General features: G+C 38.9%; 1 protein-coding gene and 1 pseudogene across 1 annotated transcript in view; one reads left to right on the forward strand and one right to left on the reverse strand.

Annotated features, from left to right (window-relative positions):
• LOC139445621 (leucine-rich repeat-containing protein 74A-like) overlaps nt 1-27,797 on the reverse strand; it is a 582,304-nt gene that overhangs the window by 399,334 nt on the left and 155,173 nt on the right. The window contains exon 8 of the mRNA XM_071226790.1: nt 12,841-12,971. Within this exon, the coding sequence (XP_071082891.1) occupies nt 12,841-12,971 (131 nt within the window). The remainder of the gene's footprint in view (nt 1-12,840; nt 12,972-27,797) is intronic.
• On the forward strand, nt 13,682-14,854 carry LOC139445698 (uncharacterized; annotated as a pseudogene).

Genomic DNA, 27,797 nt, shown 5'->3' on the forward strand with positions numbered 1-27,797 from the left:
TACCAAATTTGATGGATAAGACAAAATATGTAGTTCACTACAGAAATCTCTTCCACTTCACCACTTCCCAAGTTTACTACAGTGTCACCAGTGGGAAGTTGTCGCGGATAAACACGGATTCTAACCAAGTCTGAACTTTGTTTACTATGGAATCCATGAACTGGTTGAGTGACTTCTTTCCATCGGAATTACACACAGAGAAAGAAAGGGCTAAAAATCCTGAAGATATCCTGTATAGATGGTATTAAGTATTCACTACCAATTTCCTCTAATAATAAAATGTTCCATTTGACATCACTAAGCACCAATACTCAGCAGGATCATTTGGTCAATTGTAAAAATCCCGTCTAATGTAAAACTCCCAGTGATTTTTAAGATAACAAATCCTATCTGTAGTCAGACAACATGGCAGTCTATATTCATTTCCAATATCTTCCAGTAAATAGTGGGTAATGCCAAAATAACACCCTCTGAAAAGATACCTCTAGTCCCCCACCAAACCTCCTCTTATTAACTTTTACCATAAACAAACAAAAAGTTGGGTGTATTACATTACATTACAGAGTATAGTAAAGATTTAGAGGTATATATGTTGACTATAAATTATAAATGATGTATGTATGTAAATACGGATATATCAAATATAATACTAGAACATATGGATTTTGTTAGAGGGAGAAATTTTTAAATATAGATAAAATTAAGCCCTAATATATTAGTAATGTATAGCTTTGTTAGATGTAAAGCATAGCAGGATATAGTAGGCTGTTTTTCAGTATGAGGGGCTTGCTAAATAAAGGAAAAACTGAAGTGAAGCCCAGCTTCAACATTCATATATTTTTATGTTAACATGTTCTATAGCGCTTGTACAAGAAACACATTCTCCAGCAAAAGTAAGTAATTAAGCATTAAGAAACCTGACAGACACTTTTGACGTTCAATCCGTTATCTGTAGGTTTGTTCATAGGGACAGGACGTCGTTCTTTATGAATCTTTGTTTTCACACAACAGCCGATAATCCCTAAGGTTACTCTGCTCCATTCCCTTATTCAAAACAAAATCCGCGAGTAGTTTCAGCTCTAGTGACCAACTGCAAGAGTTGGCTTCTTTCCCGGGAATACCTCTGCCCTCTGGCTTCAAACGACCGAAGCATGCATTTTGTAATCTAGGCTTACATACATTTACACACATGCACGCACACACATAAATACACATACATAATTTACATACATTTAATCATACATGCAGCCATGTAATCATACGTACATAGTACTACATACTGAATCGGAAGCGTGTGTATCGATCTGTTGTCTTAATCACTGACCCATCAAGAGTGTCAGTCCGCATGTATCAAATCTTTATAACCGGTGAGATTATGATAACTGTCACACCTGACTTATTTGTCCGAATGACATCTGAAAACAAGGGGTAACGATTTTCTGTGTTATAGAATCAAAGTACCGTTGTGCTGCATGTGTATGGAGTACATATATCTCACGATGATGTGTCATTCCTTAATCAGTACGATGTATGGCATAAGTATATACGTTTAAAAGTAGACACATGTTAACGATAATAATGACAGGGAGATAAATTAACGCAGGTCGGTTAAGTATTATTACCTTGGTTAATTATAAGTTGCCATTTTTTAAACAGTTTTTCATAAGATGAAAGAAATGATGGAGCGGAAAAAAAGACTAGCAATTAACACTATAACCGTGATGCAATCATGTTACTAAATACAATCCACAAAGAACAATATATAGGGCACTTTTTTACTATTTATTCATTATATGATATCAATAATTCATTTATGGATACTAAAGAATGAATTCATATCACACATTTGATTTTGTTTTATCATGAAATGTTGATTAATATGGCAAATCGGTTTTTAGATATTAATAACGGAATTTATTATCAAATGATGTACTTTATCAACTAAAAAATCAATTATAGTATTGTATCTATAGCCTTCGTCTCCGTGAACTTTATGCCCATTTTTTAATAATTCATGAAGATAGGTACAGTATCGTAACATTTGCATATATAGTCATATTCAGATGTCTCTACATATATGTAAGGGCAAGCTTCTTCCTTTTGTTTAGTCAGCAGCTTTCCTCCTGGCTATGAGGTGAGGTGAAATGGGGTTTAATGTCGCGTCCAAGATTATTGCACTTATATAGCGACGTGCATGTACGTGTGTGTTTGTGTGGCTGCTTGTACTAGTCCGGACTGATGCCGATTTATAGTGCTAGCTCACTGAGATACCATGCCGCAGTTTAACATGAATACCCCACTCAGACACAGTATACTGACTCCGAGACGACCAGTCCTTGTTTTAGCCCCTTACTGCCGAGCGCCAGACAGGGTAACAACAAGTACCATCTTTTAACGTCTTTTGATATGACGCGGCCGGGAATCGAACCCCGGACCTTCCGCTCTCCTGGCGGACGCTCTACCACTAGACCACGGAGGCGGTCCTCCTGGCTATGAATGTGGAATACAGGCTTTTGGGATACATATGAATCTTGTTATTGTATTTTAATGCGATTTGAATATTATTATTTACTATCGTACTTACTTCATGTTTTAAATGAGACGTTTTATATTTATATGTCACCACAAATTACAATTATTGCTTGTAAGCTCATCACAATTGACGAATACTCTAAAAGATATGACTAGTAAACCATTAATGTACGTTGAAAAATATATATTGTAAATGCCAGAGTGATGTATCTAGGATCAAGTAGAAGATATATGGACAGCAGCGCTGGGAATGTATTCAACAAGCCCGTGAAAACAACACTGCTTTAGCTCAATGTTTATCACTCCTGGCGGCCATTATGCAACAGCCATCTTACACACAACCCCGCGCTCACGTCTACAGGTCTTTTCCTGTGGTACGGTAATTAGTAGAACCCTCTCCCTCAAGTGTATCCTCCATGATATAACCTACTCTCATTAATTAAATGCTGCCCTTTCCCAGAGTCACGGCTATGGAGCTGAGACAGAGAGACCCAACCATCATAAAGTAATTAGGGTCCAATAAAAACAATGCTCCACCAAACCTCATAAACATGATCACTGAAAGTCGTACTACAGACATTTAATGTCAAATCACAAGAAAAGCATTTGAATAGCTATAACATTTAACAGGATCATGTATTCTCTTAACACCATCGCCAAACATCATGTAGAAGCCACAACAGTACTCATATTTTCCAACAAAATCACATCTAAAAATGAGACATCAGCATGTACATATAATATAAAGCATATCAAACACGAACAGTATAAAGAAGCATGATTCAATGGTAGAACATTCAAACACGAGATGAACACTTTAAGAAGTATCAATCACAGGATATATGGATTAAGAATGAACAAGACATCATTATCCCCCTTAGATATAAAGAGATGGATTGATAAGGATGGTGTAACTACCTATGCTTATGGTTAGGGCTGCAACGATACAGGAAGGTCCCGATACGATACGCATCTCGATATTCTGGTCAAAATACGATACGCAATGATAAAAAAAACAAGACTTAAAGCATGTAAAGACTGAACCTTTCATGATTTTGGAACAGTCAAAATTATTTTATAATAACAAGATTACTGAGGTTGTTCAGCTCCAAAGTGGAACTTTCTCTAACTTTCCTTGAAAACGATTCAAAGTTCAAACACCAGAAAATAATTAATGTACTCCACCAGTGATACAACTTCAAAGAATTTTGATGCAATGGTCGAAGAAATTGTATCTGAAATTATTGTTTTATCAGGAATAATTTATTCCAATATCGTGTTACCTTAGTTGCAGCTTTTACTATATAATTATATTTTTATAATTATAAGAACCACAAGTGTAGCATGTTGGTACTGATGATTGCTGTTGCAGGATATTTTTACGTATGGAACAATTTGACCAGTCACCCTAGGGACTTCCCGTGCTACATGTATTTCGATTGTGATAACGTTATGTTCGACATATATTAGCCAAATTGCCACAAATATGACTCGAGTCAAAGTATGCCATTTCTAATATATGTATCCATTCTCTAGCAACTAAAGTTCGTTTCAATGCGTCAAAAGCGGTAATCTGACCGTGGTTGCTGTATCTCTTCACACACGATTTCACATAACTTATTGAAAACAATATTAAATGAAATTTTGAATAAAATTAATAAAATATATTACAAACACAAGTCCATATATACAATGAACACGTTTTAATAACAAGATAGTATAATAATGGTATTGAATTGCGTACTTCAGTTCGGATTTGCTGACTGGTATTTCCGGTGTTATGTGCTTGGGGTGATCAGCAGATAATGTTTTATGAGATGGGAAAAACATCCGTCGGTGTAAAACCTGAGCTTATTAAAAATGTAAGTACGTTTTGGGGAGTCGTACATTTTGGGGAGTCATGCGTTAGCGCGCGCTATAACCAAGTTAGCGGTTTATTGAAAGACACAATACCGAGGAAACGCTGTACTTGAGATTTGCGTTCCCTTACATGGCGTATCGATAAATGGGCCCACGTTTACCGTATATCGTATCATGGGTCACGTATCGCGATGCATCGGAATATCAGTGTATCGTTTCACCCTTACTTATGGTTATGGTGGCAATACTGTATCGTTGTGAACTATGAGCAACTCTTCTCGCACAAATGCCCTGCCCGGTCCATCTTTAAGATAATAAAGAATAGGCTCTCCTTCTTTCATAACCAACAGACTAATGTTATATATCTTAAGGGACCAAATCGGATCGGTTGTGCGACGTAGGCCTCCTTCGAGTTCAGTGGGCTGGTATAAATATCTTGAGCTTACTCTATCAGGAAGTTTTTGTTCTTTGCCTCTCCTCGGTGCTGAAGATTAGGAAGTCACAGATTTTATTTTGATCGCATCGGATGGTTTCTTCCCGATTAATCTTGTTACTTCATTACTCAGCGCTTATACAACAGCTGATAATCGTGTCACCCGTTCAGTTGATCTTTATTGTTCTGATTTCATTTCAATCCCATACTGATATCCAAACAAACATTCCCCTGATGTCCGCTTAAATCTTTCAACGATAGCTTGACTACGGTGGGCCTCTTTTTCACCACGCCTGATTTCGACATCGTGCTTTGTTAACAGTTTAGTTATTGATCCCATAAACTCGCGACCAGTATCTACTTGAAATAACTTGGACCATTTTAGTGGTCCGCGTTAATATATGCGGCTCAGTGCATTAGCTACTTCTGTTGAATCTTTCGAGGTTAATGGTTCAGCCTCCTTGTAGCGACTAGCCACATCCACTACGGTTAAAGCGTATTTATATGTTTTGCGTCTTACCTTATCATGGGGAAGAAACAAGAGGTCAGCCTGATGAACTTCATTCATTGTAAAAATATCAAACTTCTTCCTCGGTATATAATGCGGTGCCGGTAAGTATATTTGCCACATCACTTGTTTCTTTAACCAATCCTTGGCCACAGTGGCCAATTTTTTTTATTGCTCCTATACCTTTCCAATATCCTCGTGGGCTATAGTAAATTTTATCCATTATTAATCTATATTGATGATTCTTTTAATACAATTCATGACGATCGTTGAATCGCATCATCATTTTGACATAAAAAATTCCATCTGTAGTAGCAGTATGGGTATATAAATCTTGCTCCAGTGGAAGTGATCCAGAATCACCATTACCTATACTACTCAGCTTCAACATACCCCAAGTAGGGTAGCTTAGCTTCCCTAGCTACTTTTAACTTCAAGAGTGAACCTATGTTATAGACTGTATGTTTAGGGAGGTTATTTGTGTAAAATGTCTCGGACATAGTGGTAACCTGGGAACCGGTGTCTACTAGAACATTACATAAGTGGCCTTCTACCCTAACAGATGCGCATTTGTGGGACCTATCAAATTTGATGGCAACCCTGAATTGGAGCTAATGTCAGTCCAATGATCGCCCCATAACATTGACTCCTAGGAGTCTAAAGCAGGGCACTGTGGGTGATACCGCCTAACCCCTATCTTCCCGCAATCATAACAGTGTACTTCAGTTTTCGAGGGTAACTGCGATTGAGAAGTATATGGTGTACGAGATGTGCTACCTTGTGTAACTATATTTGTAGTGGTAGACTTAGGTGGTAGAGTCTGTGCTTGAGTTTGGGCCTTATTGGCTTGATTCTGGGCTGCACTGAAGGGCCTACAAGATTTATACTCCAGGGTGTTAACTCTATCCCCTACAGACCTAAGGGACTTATCAGTCTCCTTAAGGTGGGATAGCACATCATCCAGCTGTTTATTGCTTGTTGTATTGGCAGTCAGTTGGCATGATGCATCCCCAGGGGAGGCTAACTCCTTCTCAACCCTACGGACAGCAAGCAGCAGCTTGTTATAGTCCATACCTGAATCAAAGTGATGGCGCGTCGCTTGCTTCAGGTCATCACAAGTCAGACCCATCCCAAACCGTCTTTGAAGCAAGCTAGGGGCAGCATTGTGTGGTAAAGTGCCAGATGCCTCTATCTTGGAGGTCAAATCCCGGAGGTGGCAACTCCAAGCAGCAACAGACTCATTCTTTTCCTGGTGGGCAGTGTAAAAATGCTCCAAAAGCATCTCGCCAGGCATCACACTGCCAAACACTAAGTCCAACTGCTCAATAGCAGTGTCAAGGGTAACAGTTTCTGAAAGCCCACTAAGTAGGTCAGCAGCTGAACCCTTTGCAGACCTCCGCATGGCATTTAGAATTGAAGTGTCTGAGAATGCATTCTCCCTACAACACAAACAATCTCTAAACGCCATTGCTTATACTTGACCTCACCCTTGATCCCATCCCCAGAAAATGACAACTTTGGACTGATGATGGACATATAAGTAGACTGAAAGGGTGTGACAAGTCAAGGAGGAGCACCTACACTATGGCTCTAAAAGATAGTTGGATTATACCCTGGATATGGTGTGGGAATAGTGCGGCTTGGCCAAGACTCAAGCAATGTGTGTGTGAAGGTTGTGATAGGTAACTATTCGGGTAAAGTATAGAAGTTGCCCTAGGCTGGTAGGTCCATCATAGGCCTAAGATTCACTGTCGCAGATTCTCAGAACCTGTGGGCATAGGTGACCTTGATGGTGGCGTATGACTAAGCAGATGAGCTACCGGCCTAGGGGAGTGAGCAGGTAATGCCACCCTAGGACTGGTATATATTGTAGGTGGAATAGTTAAAGTATTGTACAACCCAACACATGGTGCAGCACCGGTAACACGATATGTTGTATTGGGACGCTGCAGCTGATTCGCAATATCATCTGCTAGTCTATTCAGCACACCAGTGCGGACAGAAGGATGCAGATGCTGAAGGCAACTAAGTGCCACATCTACCTCCGGATCCCCACTTACATTAGATTCAGCCATGGTGATACAAACTAAAGTGCAAGTGTTTGAAATGAACTATATGACAACTATCAAAACCGAAGTACCTCCTAAAAGGCGGGAAGAATCTCACAAGTTAAGATCCAACAAACATCTGAATATCAACTATGAAACTCATCACCAAAGGATACAAAATGTATGGACGCATCTGAAGTTCAGCCTCTAGTGTACCACAAGGTACAAGAACAATGAACTGCAGCTAACCAAAATAGAAGTAAGGGAACCAGAAGTCCTCACTAAGCTAAGCTGGAAGAGCAGAAACCGAATACCAAAATACTAAGTATCTGGGCAGACAAAGTTTACGGAACAAAGAGGGGAAAATACAGCTGAAGTTTACTAAGGTAAGTAATATGGTAAGTGGCAATATGGGTGTTAGCAGAACTGACTGCTTGTTGTGACAAGAAATATGCACCGGTAAGTGACTAAGCTACCATAATCTGGTTACCAAGCAGATGTGTAGGATAAACGAAGTGAAATAGTATAACGATCACAACAATCTTACCAAAATGTTGTGAGCAGGGATACATAGAGGAAGAACTAAGTATGAAGCAATATACTAAGTTGCTAACCAGAAGGCATCAACAACACACAGTTGTAATGAATTTGTTTTGATTGAAAGATAAACTTGAAATGTTGGTGGAGCAGATAACGAACTTCCCAGCAGTGAAAATATTTCGGACAGGAAAGAGCGAGAAATTTAAAGTAGGAAATAGGAAATAGGAAATAGCTGTTTTAGGGTACTTACTTTGCCAAAAGGTATCCAAGTGAATTTACAAATTAAATGGCTTAGCTTATAATAGAAAACTGCTAATTTATTTAATAACATTCATTAAATGAGGATGAAAATTGTAATATCAAGTAACTGATCACAGTTAACGCTGAATATAAATAGAGTTTATCAAAATTTTGTAGAGATATTGGATGATGTAAATAATAATTTAATTAAGTGAGTATTCAGTAATGATAACTCAGAATGGTAACAAGTGGATTATTGTTACATAGCTGCACAACTTTACAGTTGTTAAAATGCTTCCTGAGCAAGTGAAAAGCTGATCATCACAAGTATGACAAACTATGAACTTCAAAATGTTCAAGCAGAGATGTTGAACATGTCAAACATTATACATGTATATACAGTTAAACATCAATCAACAAATGACATCCTGAGAAAGATATGGTTCAGAATGTTAACAAAGTTCACTCAGTGGTCACTATTCACAGGGGCGATCGGGTAGCCTAGTAGTTAAAACGTTCGCTCGTCACGCCAAAGACCCGGGTTCGATTCCCGACATGGGTACAATGTGTGAAGCCCATTTCTGGTGTCCCCCACCATGATATTGCTGGAATATTGCTAAAAGTGGCGTCAAAACCATACTCACTCACTCACTCACTGTTCACTGATCAAAACCAATCAAAGGTTCCTTTGTGGACGAAACGTCAAAATACTTGTAGATCACGGTTAAAACATGAAGTAGTCACGCTTCAAGGAATTGGAGGAAGCACACCAATACAGACGAAAAGCTCAACGTCGTAAATAGGTGATGATCACTGACAATTGCAGATTACAAAATTTAATCATATTGTCAAAGTTATAGCTCACTGACACAAACACAAGTCACCATATGGAAAAGAAACATCCTAAATTCAAGATAATGGATCCTTCAAAGATGATGTAGAAGAAGGATTACCCCCAGAACATGTTGAGAGCAACGGATTTGATGAAACCTTTGTCCAGAGTTACAGCCAACGGCCCAATGTTGGGCGCCAATTTTCTAGGGGGGTGGTGTATTTGATCCAGCTAAGGCCGTTGGAGAACACAGACACAGGCAGATGATGATTATGCTCTTATTAAATTATGGGGGTGGCTGCTGTTGAAGGAATAACCTGAAGAAAAGGACTTATCCTTCCTCCTCATCAACAGCACATGAAGTCAGATATTTATATTAACAGAGAAGTACAAAGCCATTTTGTAACCATAATAAAACAAGTAGTAGTTTAGCATTAAAGTTATATGACACTTGAAAAAGCACATGGGCCAAAACGGACCATGTGGTTATTTATTTTACAAATTACTTATAATATTAAGACTTCATTTACTAATTTAATTTTACTTTAAATGATATTATATATATTTTTCAATTTAATCCAGCACCCTAATATAGATACTATTTTCTGACAGAGGCAGATGAAAACAGATTGAAAAGTGGCCATTCCATGCAGAACACATCCTTCCTCCTCAACAGCAGCACATGAAGTGAGCAGGAAGTCAAGTATGGAAGGAAGCTGCCTGTAGAGGACCAGGGTGGCCAATAAGAAGACAGATTGCATTAAGCATCAAAGGAAGTGCTTAGTGCAAGGTATAAATAGACTGAGGGAAACCCTACAGGTGTAAAAAGAAATGTCTAAAGATAGACAGAAGGTTGAAGGGGAAGATCTGGTGAGAGATTCCCAGAGACTGAAATAAAGAGTTATTTATGACATGCAACTGTAGACAAGACAAACAATGAACACATAGATGATGATGATGATGATGATGATGATGATTGATGTATGAACAAGAGGCCCATAGGGCCTGTATTGCTCACCTGGATATTTACGCAATCATGACAAAATACACATTTGCATTGTACATGTAGATAATACTGCAAATATACTCACACGCCAAAGAAACGCAAGTCGAGTATGCAGTATACATGTTATTTATTTTCAACAGTAAAGACAAAAAAATACTAATAGGGCAAGATTGACAAAATTTTGACTGAAGACAGTTTAATGGATTAAAAGACAGATGACATAATTGTATTTTTCAAATGTTAAGGGCTTGCACAGTTTCGGGTCAATACCCAAAATGTCAGTCAATACCTGGTGTGACCACCATTAGCATTGATCACTGCCACACATCTCCTGTACATTGAGTGGATCAGACGATTTGTGAAGGCCCTAGGGATCCTCCTGCACACATCCAGAGCAGCTGTGCGTTGTTCATCGGCAGTTGTAGGGACTGGGTGCACATTGTGCAGACGCCTTTGAACCTCATCCCACAAGTGTTCGATGGGGTTCAGATCAGGGCTGAGGGCTGGCCACGGTAGAACATGGATGTTGTGTTGTTGCAGAAAGGCCATGGTAGCTCTGGCACATGGGGACGAGCGTTGTCCTGCTGGAAAATGTGTTGTTGATGTTGTGCAAAAAATGGAACAACGTGGGGTCTGATCACTTGGTTGATATAGCGCTGAGCAGTGACGCCGTTTCCCCGACCTTGAGCAACATTCAGAAAGCACATGGGTCTAAGTCTCGCACTAAGTCCAATCCCTGCCCATATCATGATGCTAGGTCCACCCCATGGATCCCTTTCCACAACGTTTCTGTCAGCGAAACGATCACCTCGACGCCGCCAAATTCTGACTCTTCCATCTGCATGGGAGACACAAAAGCAACTTTCATCAGAGAAGATGACACGCCTCCACTCACGATGACGCCAATTGCGATGACCCTGTGCCCACTGAAGTCGTGCTTGTCGATGCCGTGGTTGAAGAACAGGACGACGTGCTGGTCGGCGACATCTGAGGTTGTTGGAACGGAGACGTCAGATCACAGTGTCCTGGCTAATGTGTCGATTATGTGTTCCTATGGTCTGTCGAGCACTTTCACTTGCAGTTAGGAATGGATGTCGCTGGTTTTGACGGGTAATCTGCCGATCTTGTCGAGGTGTGGTGACCCTAGGACAACCGCTCCAAGGAAGGTCATCTGTGCCCTGTGTAGCATTGTATCGATGCAGGAGATGGTAAATTGTGGTTATGTTAACATTGAAATGATGGGCAACGATTGGACAGACTCTGCAGTGGAGTGGTAGGTCCAAGAATCGGCCACAGTTTTATACCCACTACAGTTCGTGCATTTTCAATTTCGCGAGAAATGGGTGCATAGTACCCACATATTCATTGAAATGGTGCGTTTTGGCGATTCGTTTTTTATGTTGCGTTTTTACTCGGAGCTTCCAAAATGCAACAAAAAATATTGATAACACCATCAGACTTCACGACATGCTAAACCTCGTATCAATTTATGGTTCCGTGTTTGTTACCTTTTTGCTTAAAACCACTTGCGTTTCTTTTGCGTGTGAGTATATATTGTAATTTTGACTGTGTCACCCCTTGGGGGGTGATCAGCCCTTTCATTTGCACAATTTTGAATTCTCACCACAAGAGAATGCTTCCAACCATATATGGATGATATCTATCTCTTAGTTCCAGAGAAGAAGTCGCTTGAAGCAATATAGCCAAATTACCCCCATTTGGCCCCCACCCCTCAGCCCCTTTGAGGGGTCAGCCCCACCATTTGTATAATTTTGAATCCCCACCACCTAGGGTTGCTACCAACCAAATATGGTTGATATCTATCTCTTAGTTCCAGAGAAGAAGTTGCTTAAGCAATATAACCAAATTACCCCTATTTGGCCCCCTTCGGACCCGGTGAGCTAATAATGATGTAAATAGCAATAATATAATAAAGGTAACAAACTACCCTGCTACAAAAACATGATAGTATTCGTGTATTGGCTGAAACAAAGTTAAATAGCATTGAGGTTCATATCTCAACAGCACTGGCTGATTGTAAGATATCCGAGGAGGAGTTTCATTTAGTGATGTATCATGGAACTCACCAAATACAACGCAATGAAGCAGGAGATTCGATCAAATTCTCATAAGACCAGTGGCATTAGTGAAGACGAGAAAATAAATTCATAGAACAGGGAAGACAACAAGCGCACCAAGCATTCCGTGCCAAAAGCAAAGAACTGGTTGGAGATTAAGAATAAATTGTTTCCTCGATATGATCGTGATACATGACGATCATTGGATCGCATCGCATAATTTGCATTAAAAGAGACCTCCATAGAAGCATTGATAGGGTTCAGACCTGGTCCAGGTGGGTTGCGGCAGAATCCTACTGGTGAAGTTGACAGTTGTAATTATAGAATGTTACTTTGATTGTGTGTTGTCATAGTGTTTTAGGAATGATTGTGAAGATGATCGTTTGTCAGTTGCATGATGAAATTCTAATGAATAACGTTTACCTAAAGCAGCGAGTTCTGTTGTCTATAGATATTATTATTTAGAAACTGAAAACCATTTGATAAAAAAACATTGGACCTTCCAGTAAGTAAACCTATACATGCATACATTCATTTGGCATAGTTTTTTAAACTGGAAGTAACAACTATGCTATTAGAGCAACGGTTTTCTGGAACAAAAAGTGAAATAATAATCGAAGTAGTATTGCTTGATCATACACATGTGTACATGAGCAGGTATGTAGATAAATGTCACATCTTATCCATTAGTCTTGGCTGACAGATTTCCACAATGAGTATTAACAGTTCACAGGCGCCCTTTAAGCATTTGTACATAACCTACCAATGCTGAGCCGATCATTTCTCCTCCCTTCTCTCCAAACTCATTGTGACTAAGGTCCAGACAGGTCAGGGACATGTTGTTCTTTAGAGCCTCTACGAATTTACATGCATCTCTATCTTGCAGCTGATTACCTGGAATCAATTATATATGAAATCAATGCAAGAAGAAATCTGCTAGAAATTATTTAATATGTCCCAAATTCAATCATAGTTGAAACAAATGTAAGTGAACGGTGCAAGAATGTTTTGTCTCTCAACACACCAATCAACATTCACATCCTCTAAGTTGCCAACTTTCATTGATTGGCAATGGATCCAGTTTGTCTGATGTGTATGCTCACAAAACGACAGACTTAATATTGGATATCTTCTATCCATCTGTCCTAATGCATGTTCATCTCATTCTTTGAAGGTTACCTCCACCTCAGTTTGGATTGGTTTCAATGGAGGATATGATAAGAGCCTATTTGGAACACTGTATATGTCAAATATGAAACAATAGTTATCATTGTGTTTAATTCTACAACAACACTATTACATCAATTTAATGTCTTAAATTCCAATTTAGAGGCCGAATCACACATAAAATCCATAGATTTTGCAATACAGACATCCTAATCAGCTGCCAGCTGGCCTAAGTTCAAAGTCAATCTGGTCAAAAAGACCAATTGCAACGCAAGGTGGGAAAACATCACTTCTTTCCAATAATCCACATCCTAGATGTAGATATATTGGGGAGGTGGGGGAGACTACAATGCACAGATTCCCCGCAGATATATGACTGAGAAGGGTTTGGATTCAAAGGTGCAAACTTGTCCGTTCCAACTTTAAGTATTCAAGAAATGACAGCACCAGGTCATGCTCGGAACACTTTAACAGACAGCAGGGACCGAGTAAACATCATCCTTTGCCAACTGTTTTTCCAAACAAGACATTCAAACTTTCGGTAAGTTTGTTAGATATACATATGAATCATACCTTAGACCCTGATGTTATTTTGTTTGTTCCAGTCATTTTGGTGCAACCAAAGTGTTATTGTTAAAGCAAGTTATTTCATTAGCATGATTAGGCTGCTCTACAACTTTAGGAGCCAAGACCCACATATGGTACATAATTAAATCAAGTACTGAGTTTAATGTTTATTTTAGTCAGGATAAATTTGGCTAAATTCCATATAAAATTTATACATTATTATACATGATTCATAAAAACATTTTGGTAAGTATGCATGGTAACCTTAACCCTTTCAATATTTTTAATAAATCCCTCCAACATTTAGTGTGGCAATTCATTCCTTCATTTCTGGTTATTTTTATTTTCTTAATTCTTGAAAATTTGATAACATTCTTTTCCTGAATAAGTACATATATTTCTGAAAAACATCCCAGCTGATGTTTGATTATTTCATCTTCTTCTACAGAATGTGTCCCATCTTGTGTCTGGAACCACATGCAAGACTGTTTTGGATCACGGTATTGTCTGGAACCACATGCAAGGCTGTTTTGGATCAGGGTGTTGTCTGGAACCACATGCAAGACTGTTTTGGATCACGGTATTGGCGAGGATCTGCACGTTGAAAATGTTGATGAGATCGCTTCACATATGGAGGATACAAATCTTTGTGATGTGTCTGCAGAGTATTCACGTATGCCTGGAGGAATTGTATCAAGACTTGAACGCTCCCTCAGTCATCATGGCTTCTGTGGTTCTCAAACATTGACCAGTCTTTGTGTTAATAAATGTACCCAAACATTTTCAGAACCAGTCACATCAGCTGGAAGACAGACATTAGGTAATGAAATTATCTATTGTAATGCAAGCACTCAACTCACAGTGTTGGTATTCAAGCTGACAAACCAACATTGACCTATGAGAATATCAGGTGATCTAATGAAAGTGTTATATTTACACTGGAGTGCCAGATTCATCAACATTTGAGGCTTTGTTTGATGAAATGCAGGGTGATGAGCAGATTTACTCTGACACATCTGATGGTGGGAGGCCACATGTTATGAGACACATTGATGAATTTTTCATGATTCGCATGAGACTGAGATTAAGTCTGTTACTAGATGATTTAGCATACAGGCGGCTGATGATGTGGGAGGCTTTTCCTATGAACGGAAGGGCGCTGTTAAAGGGTCGCAGGTCTGGGTTTGGGATGGAGTACAGAGGTGATGACTTTGTCGACGAGATTGGGTGAATAATTGTTGAGGTGGGTGAAGACACATCATCAGCTGCCTCCTCAAACAGCAAGCCAACATCGACACCCACTTCACCAGCTCCAACTCCCTCAACACCCTGCTAAGAGCCAACGGCAGGAACACAACCAAACCCCTAGAGCGTAAAGGTGTAGTTTACAAAATTGACTGCAACTGTGGACAATCTTACATAGGTGAAACATCCCGCCCAATCAACACCAGAATGAAAGAGTATAAAACCTCCACCACCAAATCCGACTGCAAATCAGCCATCTCGGACCATATCAGCAACTATCACAATCACATCATCAACTGGGACAACGTCCAAATCCTCGCCAACAACCTCCATGATTTCACTAAAAGAAAACTAACAGAAGCAGTCCACATTTGCCGCCACAAGCCATCAATCAACAGAGATCAAGGCTATTTCATCCCATCCGCCTACTATGAACTCATCAAGCAATAATCACTTATCCTGTTTATTGGCTTCATGTCCTTCATGTGTTCTCTGTCCATCGTGTTGTGACAGTATTATCCCCTTGTTGTCAACACCTACCAATGTGATCCCACTCATGTATGCAATTGTTGTTACTGTTAATCCTCTACTGTTAATCCTCCACCTACTATATATATATATCTCCCTCATTCAGATCAGGGCCTATCCCCTAAAGTAAACACATCAAAATTCGCGGATGATGGAGCCATCTGGATCCGCACTAAAAGCATGAAAATGGCCCAAAATTTACTCCAAAAATCTCTTAATAAAATACAACAATGGGCTGACAAATGGGGCTTCTCCCTTAACTCAGAAAAAACAACAGGAATAGTATTCAAACATAAAAACATGAAACCCGCCTCCCCAATCCTCCAGCTAAACAATCAAACAATCAAATTTCAAAAACAAACCAAATTCTTAGGACTTATTTTCCATGAACATCTCACCTGGGATGCTCACATCCAAAACCTAACAACTAAATGCAGTAAAGACCTAAACACCCTAAGATGCCTAACTGGCACTAACTGGGGAGCCTCCAAAGATACTCTCCTCTCTCTCTACATATCACTAATTAGATCAAAACTAGACTACGGCTGCGCCATATACAACACCCTTAACAACTCCCTATCTAAAAAACTTGACTCAATACAATATCAGGCTCTTAAACTATTTACGCGCACCCAACATGGCACCTCCTACACCTCACTTCAGGCCTTAACAGGAGAGATGCCACTAAGTCTACGGAGGGAACAGCTAAGCTTAAATTTCCGTGTCCCAATCAAACCCTCTCATCCAAAACTTAATAAACCAAAATATCAGCCCTAAAAACCAAGCTCTAGCTCGTAAACACCCCTTACTTACCCCAATATCCCAAAGAATAACAAACTACCTAAATGAACACCAAATTAAAAATCTTAAACAAAACTGCAAACAATCAAATATCTTCACCCCTAAACTTAAAATACCCAAAATAGACACAACACTAGCTAGACAAATAAATAAACAAACCGACCCAAACATAGCTAAAACTACCACACTAGCATACATACACGAAAATTGGCCAAATTGGTGTCACATTTACACGGACGGATCCTCAGATCCGACCTCCAAACACACCGGTTTCGGAGTCCATACCACACAACCAACTAGAACCACACAATCCTTCCGACTCCCAAATAACCAATCAATATTTACGGCAGAACTAATGGGCATGGCCTCAGCCCTCCATAATCAAGAATCCAAAAACCACAAAAAAATCCTAATACTTACCGACTCAGTGGACTGCAAGCCCTCCAAAACAAAAATACCAAAAACCGACCTAAATTAATAAATCAAATACTTAAAAGCTCCAACGACCTAACTAAGGCAGGCAAACAAATAACCTTCTTGTGGATCCCCGCCCACGTAGGAATATAGTCAATATACGGTAATGAAAACGCCGATAAAGCAGCTAAACTATCCCTCAAAATCCCAGAAATAAGCTTAAACTTACCCATCTCAAAATCAGAAATTAAAAGTGTAAACAAGCAAAAAATCACCAAAAAATGGCATAACCTTTATCTAAACTCAAATAGCCAAATCAAAAAAGTGCTCAGCAAACCACTAACCAAACCAAAAATTCTCCATCCATCAAAATAAATCGACAGAGTAATCACTAAACTCCAAACAGGACACACCAACCTAAATAACCACCTAAAAAAAATTAAAAAAACACACTACAGGTAACTGCCCACATTCCAAACAACTAGAAACCCCAGAACACGCACTCATCCACTGCACACACTACCTCACACATCGAACCGCATTACAAACCACCCTCAGTCTAAACAAGGCTCTCACTCTAGAAGCAATACTAAACCCACAAAATAAACTACAAAACTTCAAGGCCTTAGGCGTATTCTTAATCAAAACGGAACTAATAAAACGCATCAAAAAACATAATAACCTACCAAATCAAAATCACATAAACAAACAAACATCCACCATACCCAGCTCCCTTAGTTCTCCTCCCCAACCCCATCGGCATCTATTCCAAATCTCAAAATTCCCAAATTATATATAAGCAACCCCTAAAGCCCCCTCTTAGGGTTGTACAGACCACCTTCGCCCCTTTCGGAAACACATTAAATAACCTGGCCGGGCCCGTGTGCGAAATACGCATCAGTCGGAAGGCGCACGTTAAATCTCCAAAGTAAGTAAGTAAGTAAGTTCAGATCAGAAATTAAAAGTGTAAACAAGCAAAAACTAACAAAAAAATGGCATAACCTATATCTAAACTCAAATAGCCAAACCAAAAAAGTGCTCAGGAAACCACTAACCAAACCAAAAATTCTCCATCCATCCAAAAAAAATCGACAGAGTAATCACTAAACTCCAAACAGGACACACCAACCTAAATAACCACCTAAAAAAATTAAAAAAACACACTACAGGTAACGGCCCACACTTGCAAACAACCAGAAACCCAGAACACGCACTCATCCACTGCACACACTACCTCACACATCAAACCGCATTACAAACCACCCTCAATCTAAACAAGGCTCTCACTCTAGAAGCAATACTAAACCCACAAAATAAACTAGAAAACTTCAAGGCCTTAGGCGTATTCTTAATCAAAACGGAACTAATAAAACGCATCAAAAAACACAATAACCTACCAAATCAAAATCACATAAACAAACAAACATCCACCATACCCAGCTCCCTTAGTTCTCCTCCCCAACCCCATCGGCATCTATTCCAAATCTCAAAATTCCCAAATTCTATATAAGCAACCCCTAAACCCCCCTCTTGGGTTGCACAGACCACTTTAGCCCCTTTCGGAAACACATTAAATGGCCTGGCCGGGCCCGTGTGCGAAATACGTATCAGTCAGAAAGCGCACGTTAAATCTCCAAAGTAAGTAAGTAAGTAAGTAACTCATTCAGTCTTGCTTGACGATGGTATAAGGATCTATACCGAAACGTCGCCTTTCACAGTATTAAAGACGTTGTTATCCATAGAATTGTGTCTATCTTGTCACTTATATCACGGCGTGTCAGCTTAATGTGGGAGGAAAGCCCGAAGTGATGCAGGTCTCTGACGTTTACCACTTCGGTGAAACCCATGAGCACGGGTATGGTGCTGACAAACCTAGAAACATAATCGGGGTGAACCGGGATACGAACCCACAATCATAGGTTTCTGGCCCAAGGGACGCAACTCTGCACAGCGAATCGTGGCGCCTTGGACGACTGGGTCACCCGTGCCCACTGATTGGGATAAGTCCAGCTGGTGTAATATTCTCTTCAGATTTTTATTGCGTTAGTATCAGTGACAAACAGATCACCAGACTTAGTGGTCTTGTTGAACTGTGTGAGCAAGGTGATGCTGATGCTTGTAAGCAAGGTTTTCTGATTTCTAATTCAACTGTACACGAGAGAAATAGACCTCATTATTCCACCATTTAAAACTAAAATGCAACAACTGACTCAACATGTGGTGAATGTAATTTTAGTGTTGAATTAAACCTTGGAACTGAAGTTTCTTTTAAATGTGATGACCATAACAACAAATAAAAAGTAAAGTTTGAGATATGACTGATTTGTTTTTTTCTTTACCCTAATAATTTAAGAAAAAGAAACTTCCACATTACACATCACTCATGATCAAAAGAAAAACAAATTTGAACAGTAGTGCATGTATTTTATTGATATTGTAAATAGAATCAAAACTATTGATATTCCTAACTGAAATCGATACTATTGGACAGAAACTGATTTAACAATCAATTTATTGACTCTAAGTGCCTACCAATAGCAATATATCAATTAAACGTGACACCCCTACTTCACAGGTAACAAAATGATATTCTTAAATGATATTCGTTCACATGAATTGTAATGTGGACAGATTCGTGAAACAATTGACTGATGATGTATGTTTGAAAATATGCCTTTGTTCATATTGTGCAGTACACTAGTTAGGAAAGCTTGTGGACTGTGAACAGTTAAGCCCACACAAAGGGAGATAATTTACTGAAACTACTTTGTAGTGCCTTGTGGCATGTTTTGATTCATTCTCTATGTATCCATATGTAAAATACCACATAGTTATTTTTCATATAATTTATATTCATGCTCATCAAACATACTCTGAGCCTGAGGCCTAAATACTGCAATAAGGACTTGACTTGAATTTGTTACACTGAATGGTCCAGGAAATTTGAAAGTATAATTACCACATTGAATATTAAACTGTTATAATAATGTCTCTCTAGCTGTTCAGCAGCAATCCACGTTTAACCCATGTTGTTGACAGTGAGTCAATATTGATCTGAACATAGTGATCAGTTCATCAATAAAATAAGTTTGGTGATTTATTTGTGTGTTGGTTATCATGGTTTTGATATGTACATGTTTAAAATCATGGCGTATATTTTAACTGCAAAGCTGCTACATGCTATCAAAACAGATGGCAAAGCTTTAAAGTAACATAGCATGCTAAGTGTGAGGAAAAACAATAAAATGACTCATATGAACTAAATATATATTGTATTGTTTGTTAAATTAATATTGAAGAACAAGAGGTGAAGAAATTTAATTATAAAGATGATTCAATAAACATTGTACATTTAAGCAGTGACCATCATTACATGTTCCAGACGTGTGCTACCAATATCCAACCCTATATCGTCCAGTCATATGGAATGTAAACAGATTGTTCATACAGTATACGTTCACATAGGTAAGAACATACAGATATACATACATATATTACATATATACACCAGATTGCACACATATCAGCCGCAGTCATATCTTTTACTGTATATCAGGTTTTAGTATCAAAATCATACAGTTCAATGCACGATCCATTCAAATATACCAGTGTAATTGCCTGCACAGTGTACAAAAAAGCAATGGTATGCACACAGACATTATTACATAATCCAGTCATATGCACATTAATGTCCAGCAGTACATCATCTAATTATATCAGATTGTTCATACAGTATACAAGCACACAAGTAAGACTATGGCATATATACATGGATATACTACATTTATGCACCTATTTGCATACATATCAGCCAGTCCTATCTATCACTCCTATCAGGTTGTAGTATCAAAGTAGTACAGTTCAATACGTCATTCATTCAAGTAAACTGATCTCATTGCCCACACAGTGTGCATATAAGCAGTAGCCATCATTACATAATCCAGTGAAGTATGCCATCAATATATAGCAGTACATCATCCATTCATATGGACCATAGGCAGATTATTCATACCGTATATGTGACAGTGGTGTTCTCTCTCTCCACACACACACACACACACACACACACACACACACACACACACACACTCACTCACTCACTCACTCACTCACTCACTCACTCACTAGGCAGATTATTCATACCGTATATGTGACAGTGGTGTTCTCTCCACACACATGTGGCAGACACAAGTATTAACATACAGTTTTGTTGTACATATGTTTTATCTATTTGAGGTCCTTTAGGTTTGTAATATCATTTTAAGTTGTTAGGAAAGTAGGTTCTTAGTTCAATATCTATTATGGGCTTCTGGATTAGTTTACTTATAATGTAGAGGGTGGTTGGGTTGGTCTATGTTTGTGTCATTGTTTCTCCTCTTTGTTCTAACCCAAGCCTTGTTTTCATTGGCTTGTTCAAACTGTGCACTTTTCATCCATCTTGCACTTGACAATACAACAATTCAGAAGTCAGTCAACAATTTGGACTTGGACAGATCTGGGATAACTAATTCGATTAATAAGGTTAGTAATCTATAAAATTGCTAGCTAATCTCTATATGTATTTAAATAATAATATAACTTATGTTATCTAAGTTATGTGGAATGTTGTTTCAGTATTATTAACATGCTTATCTTTGGTATGGTGATTGTGTCACCATATTACTAAGTTAATAATTAAATAAGGCTAAGTAAACACTATAAATGCTTTTCATCCTTCTTCTTTCTGTGTGTGAATGTTTGAATGAATGCGTTGATTTTTATCATTGTGTAAATACTGAATTTGTAGGCAATGTCAATCATTGTATGATAGTTTGTAGTTAGTAATATTTCCTCAATTGTATTCTGTCTGTTACATTTATGCATAGTTGATTCTGTAATTAAGAGCGTGCTGACAGCTACATAGCTACCACGCAAGGCGGCTGCCTGGAGAGGACAAACACCCCAGTGTCACCCACAGGGTACGCATAATTCACATGTTTGTTCTGTCATGAAGTATATCTTGTAAATAGTGTATCATACCAAATGTATGATCAGGTAATGAATTAATATAGTAGTTTCAACAAAGTGGTAATTGTATTTGTAATGTTCATTGTATGTTAGAACCGTGGACCATCTATATATTGTAATCTTATCAGTAATGTCGGGATCGAGTTATCGCCCTTGATAAATCGTTTGTTTACTTCAGGGTAAGATAATGATTTTATATATCATTGATTATTAAGTTCATGTTGATGTAATGAATATAGACTATGTTTATATTAAATGAAAGGTCGCTTTGTATTGTATTAATATATGTGTGTATGAAACCTGTGTACTACTGTTTTTTTTATAATCTTATTGTTTGTACATTACAGGGTGTCATTGTTATCTACTAAGGCAATAAAGACTCACACCCGTAGCCTGTGTTGGACCTTGTATTTGCCATCACAAAACCCGGTTACACACACACACACACACACACACACACACACACACACACACACACACACACACTCACTCACTCACTCACTCACTCACTCACTCACTCACCCACCCATATTTCTAATTTGATATTTCTAACTTTACAACAATGGCATTAACACTCACTCACCCACTCACCCACCCACTCACCCATATTTCTAATTTGATATTTCTAACTTTACAACAATGGCATTAACAGATAACCTTGTTAGGGTAATTGAGAGTACATTATTAACAATAACATCAATGTAATACTACATAAACAATGAAGAAACACAATTATTGAAAGGGCGTATTCCACATACCGATGCAAACTTAACAAATACATAGTCGTAGCATCAATTCCAGGTATGTCCCAAATATGGTTTATTGGGTGGATTTGGTAGCCATGTCTGAACTAGTACTATACACAATCTGGCATCAGGACAAGTTTGTGTCCGGTTCCATTCCAAACCAAGTGATGTCTGTTCACATGTCTTTCTACTGCCTGTCTCTTTCTCTCTTGATAACGTGCATCCCTCCATACACCTCGGTGAAGAAGCATAGTCCAAAATCTCTTATAATGTCCCTTTCTTAGTTCAGAATTATGAACATTGTCTTGAAGGATGTCTTCTTCCCACCACATTTGCTTATAACTAGAGTCCGTTATGCATGGTTTTCATAAACAATGAGGACACTCATCTGCATCAGCTCCCTGTTGGATCATAAACTCGGGGTCATCATCAGGGTCATTAATATCCGGCACAGTTGTAACTGGTGTTGTCTCGGAGTGAGGAACTTCTATTAGTTGTGGTGATGAAATAAACTGTAAATAGTTTCTCGCTGCAAAGGAGTTACCATCAATGTGAGAGACAGTCTATCTTCTCCAACTTCCATGTTCACTGTGTCTTGATGTAATAATGTTTCTCACAGCTTTCTCAAGACTTAACCATGAAGTAACACTGGAGATAATTTATAGTTGACAGTAAAGTCATAAACAAGTCAGCAATTAAAAGTGTCAGCAAGAGAAAATATGTTATCTGTCTATCAGTTGGCAAGAAGTAATTGGTTCAGGTCAAAATAATCTGCCTAAATATCTGCTCCATACATTGCCCCTGTAATTGTAGGAGACAGATTTGTAATTCTTCTTCCTGCGACATCTCTGTGCACCTGGATTCCTTGAATGCCATTCGGAAGTGAAGCTCCTATCAACATTTTCATTCCAGAGCTAATTGAGACTTCATGTCATGTCAAAAAATCTTGAAAAATATTCATAACATTATTGAATCTTTCAACAAAGAACGTATCTTTGCCCAAATTGAAGTCATCTGGGTACTTGAAAATGACTGAATTTGTAATGAGTCCTTTCAATAATGAGATGGCTTTCTTGCTTGTCAGCATGACACGTGATGGTTCATAGTTTGGATCTTTCTTGCATCTAGATGAAGGATTGCAGTCTGAATGATTGTTCTTGTAATGTTCGATCACATTTAAGAGGGAAGATTTTAGATAATCACTGTCACCATAACAATTCCGAATGGCATGATGAAAGTGAATTGTGACAGGTTGTACTTTGTCAGACAGCTGCTCATGCCTGGTACTGCCATGCTTATATTTTGGCCCAGTGGATGATACAGCAGAAAGAGATTTGGCTACCCATTTTACACCATGCCATGTGTCGTTTTGGTTCATTGTAGTTCCACTGTCCCAAATGAATTTATTAACAGACACGGACATCATTCTCTTCTAGGTAATCATAGATTTGTCCAGTTCCAATCTTTTCATGTCTCTGAGAGACGGGATCGATCTGTTTAGTGATATGTGGGCATGTGTGTAGTCACCAATGGCCACAACACTACTGTCCTTGGCATCTTTCCGCCAGCAATGCCGAGCATCTGTCATGATATTTATGCCATCTAAATCTTCATAACCAGCGACTTCTTCTAACAATGCCGTTTCACAGGAATCCCTATACTCTGTCTGAACACAGTTCTTATAAGTGGTAAGCTGTCCATCTCTATACTTCCGTGAGAGATTACCAATCCCTGCAGCTGAACAGAACCTGCTGTATTGGACTGGTAACATGCCACAGCTGTAAAAAGCATGTCCAATCTTCTCATTCACCAGGAATTTGTTGTCTGGGAGGTAGGGTGATGACGCCAGACAATACTGGTGTGACTTGTGGCAGCGTACTTTCATCTTCATGACAAGGCCTCGATAACTGATTTGGGCCACAGTCAATCTGTTGGAGCATTTTCGTCCATGCTTTTTTGCTACATCCAGGCACATTTTCATGGATGATTCAGGTATAACAAAAAATCTGTCATCAGTGTCACCTGGTCCAGCTGTCAGGTGTGTCACTGGTGGATCTTCCAGGGCAGTCAGGCCATGATGTTGGAGAAAATACGATAATACCCGGTCCAGAACATCAGCATTATTAGCAGGCACGCTGGTCTCTGCTTTCAGGTGAGCTTTCACCTGTTTCAGCTTTTGAAGAATACCTTCCTTGACTTCATGATCTCCTGGTACTTCAATTGTGAAACGAGCAGGTTGCTTACTTGGATCCATCACGTGAGGAAATCAGTATGGCGTGGTAGAAAACAAGAGATGTCCAATTTATTCAGATAGTTGGAGTCAATGAGCAGTGGTCAGACCCTGAAGTGATCGCATGCTAAAACAAAGCCAGGTTCATATGGGGGTTCGGGGGGTATGGGTTGGAGAGCTACATTGAGGAGAGGAGATTGGTATATTTTTTATTAAGGTCTCAGAGCTCCAGATAAGCTGCTTAATACGCATCAGAAATGCAGAAATACACAGTAAAATATAATCTAAGCGTATCAAATACGCAACGAACATTACAGATACGCTACGAAAATCAAACTTGTGCGTATCATCAAAATATTGTGAAGTAACCCTGCGTATTCGATTAGCAAATCAGCAACTTATTTTGAAATTATAACGGGCATTCCGTCAACCTTGCCAAACTCCACGATGACAGTTACATCATGATCATTTGCCATCACACTTTCTTGTGGAAGTATCGTCATATTTTTTAGTCCTATAAAGCTCTCGAACCCACACGACACCAGTTTGTAGGGACTAGATGAATAGTGTTTTTAAATATTTAACTTAAATACTCACATGTGTAAAAACTAGTGGGTAATGCAGATAGAATTACTGATACCCAATGATTTTAAAATGCATGGGTAAAATACCCACAACACCAAAAGCTTATCTGGAGCTCTGGGTCTTGTGCAATTTAGGTTATTATAAAGAAGTTAGTACAACAAAGGTTAACCATCAAATAGAATGAAAATTAACTAGTTGAAGTGTTGGTAATGGTCACATAGATTCCAAACAAATATCACCCCCTCATCGGAGAATCAAATGTTCTTGTTGGTGTCGGTGTCAAAACAGAGTAAACTCCCGCACAGGGGGGAGTGGGGGTGGGGGTCAGTTTCACTGTCTGGGGAGAAAGTGAAATATGAAACCTTGAATGGCAATCTTTCCTCCACTAGCAGACATGTTGCTATGGATACACACCTCCTCTGGTCACCTGACTGATACAGTGGCAAATTCAAATCTGGATTACAATAAGGGGGAAATATTTTCCAAATTGTATGTTTTGTAGACTATCTGTATCCATATTTTTAGTAGTATAGGTAATGATGGTTCTGCCGCAACCCCACTGGAGCTGGATTTATATACCTATACTGCTACTACAGGGGGGATTTTTTTATCTGTAAATGACTATGGGATTCAACGATAGTCATGAGATTAAGTTAAATTGGCTCTAGCTCACCACCACCTTGGGTGAATCAATGTTTCTATTAGTATAAAAATGATGATGTGATTCAATGAAAGTCGTTTTAAAAGAAATATCAATATTAATTAATAATGAATAAAATTTACTATAGCCCACGAGGATATTGGAAAGGTATAGGAGCAATAAAAAAAATAGCCACCACGGCTAAGGTATCTAAAGATGTGGCCAAGGATTGGTTAAAGAAACATGCGATGTGCACCGCGTTATATACCGAGGAAGAAGTTTGATATTTTTACAATGAATGAAGTTCATCAGGCTGACCTCTTGTTTCTTCCCCACGATAAGGTAAAACGCAAAACGTATAAATACGCTTTAACAGTAGTGGATGTGGCTAGTCGATACAAAGAGGCTGAACCATTAACCTCAAAAGATTCAACAGAAGTAGCTAATGCACTGAGTCGCATATATAAACGCGGACCACTAAACTGGCCTAAGCTATTTCAAGTAGATCCCGGTCACGACTTTATGGGATCGATAACAAAACTGTTAACAAAGCACAATGTCGAAATCAGGCGTGGTGAAAGAGAGGCCCACCGCAGTCAAGCTATCGTCGAAAGATTTAACAGGATATTAGCGGAACGTTTGTTTGGCTATCAGTATGGGATCGAAATGAAATCCGAGCGATTGAGATCAACCGAATGGGTGACACGATTATCAGCCGTTGTATCAGCGCTGAATAATGAAGTAACGAGATTAATCGGGAAGAAACCATCCGATGCGATTAAAATGAAATCCGTGACTTCTGAATCTTCAGCACCGAGGAGAGGCAAAGAACGAAAACTTCCGGATAGAGTAAGGGTAAGATATTTATACCAGCCCGGTGAACTCAAAGGAGGCCTACGTCGCGCAACCGATCCCATATGGTCCCTTAAGACGTATAACATTAGTCGATTGGTTATGAAAGAAGGACAGCCTATTCTTTATTATCTTCAAGATGGACCGGGCAGGGCATTTATACGAGAAGAGTTGTTCATAGTTCCCAACGGTACGGTATTACCACCATAACCATAAGCATAGGTAGTTACACCATCATTATCAATCCATCTCTTTGTATCTAAGGGGGATAATGATGTCTTGTTCATTCTTATTCCATATATCCTATGATTGTAACTTCTTAAAGAGTTCATCTCGTGTTTGAACGTTCTACCATTGAATAATGATTCTTTATACTGTTCATGTTTGATATGCTTTTTTACAACATACTTCTCAACGCCCTTAGCTTTTCTCATCTCCCCATTATCAGACTTTTTTATAGAATACATCTTAGGTCTTAATCCTACATACTCCGCTATAGGGGTCCCAGCACATTCATCCTTCATCTTACCTAACACCTTTTTATTTACTACGCTGTGCAGTGGATTATCTTTTGGGTAATCGCTCGTGTCATACATATCTATTTTTTCTGTCATATCTTTATACACATCCTCGGTTTGTATTTCCATCAACAAAGAATCTGTGTCTGTATATAACACCTTGCATCTATCGCCGTATTGCTTCTTAAGTTCGTTGTAATAAAAGTCATACATTAAGTGTTTTGACAAGTCGAGAATACTCATACCGACGTACACCGGTCTGTTGAATTTTATATTACTCTTCTGCATATGCAACGCGGCTAAGTCGTTATCGAATATCTTGCTTCTGTTAAAAGCCGGACTGGCTATAAGTTTCCTGGGTCTTTCTTCCTCATTAGATCTGACTAATTTAACATCAACACGCTTCCTTAGATTCTCCAT

This window comes from Haliotis cracherodii, unplaced genomic scaffold (genome assembly GCF_022045235.1).
Source record: "Haliotis cracherodii isolate W230 unplaced genomic scaffold, xgHalCrac1.p SCAF_6, whole genome shotgun sequence".
In the NCBI taxonomy this organism is placed as follows: Eukaryota; Metazoa; Mollusca; class Gastropoda; order Lepetellida; family Haliotidae; genus Haliotis; species Haliotis cracherodii.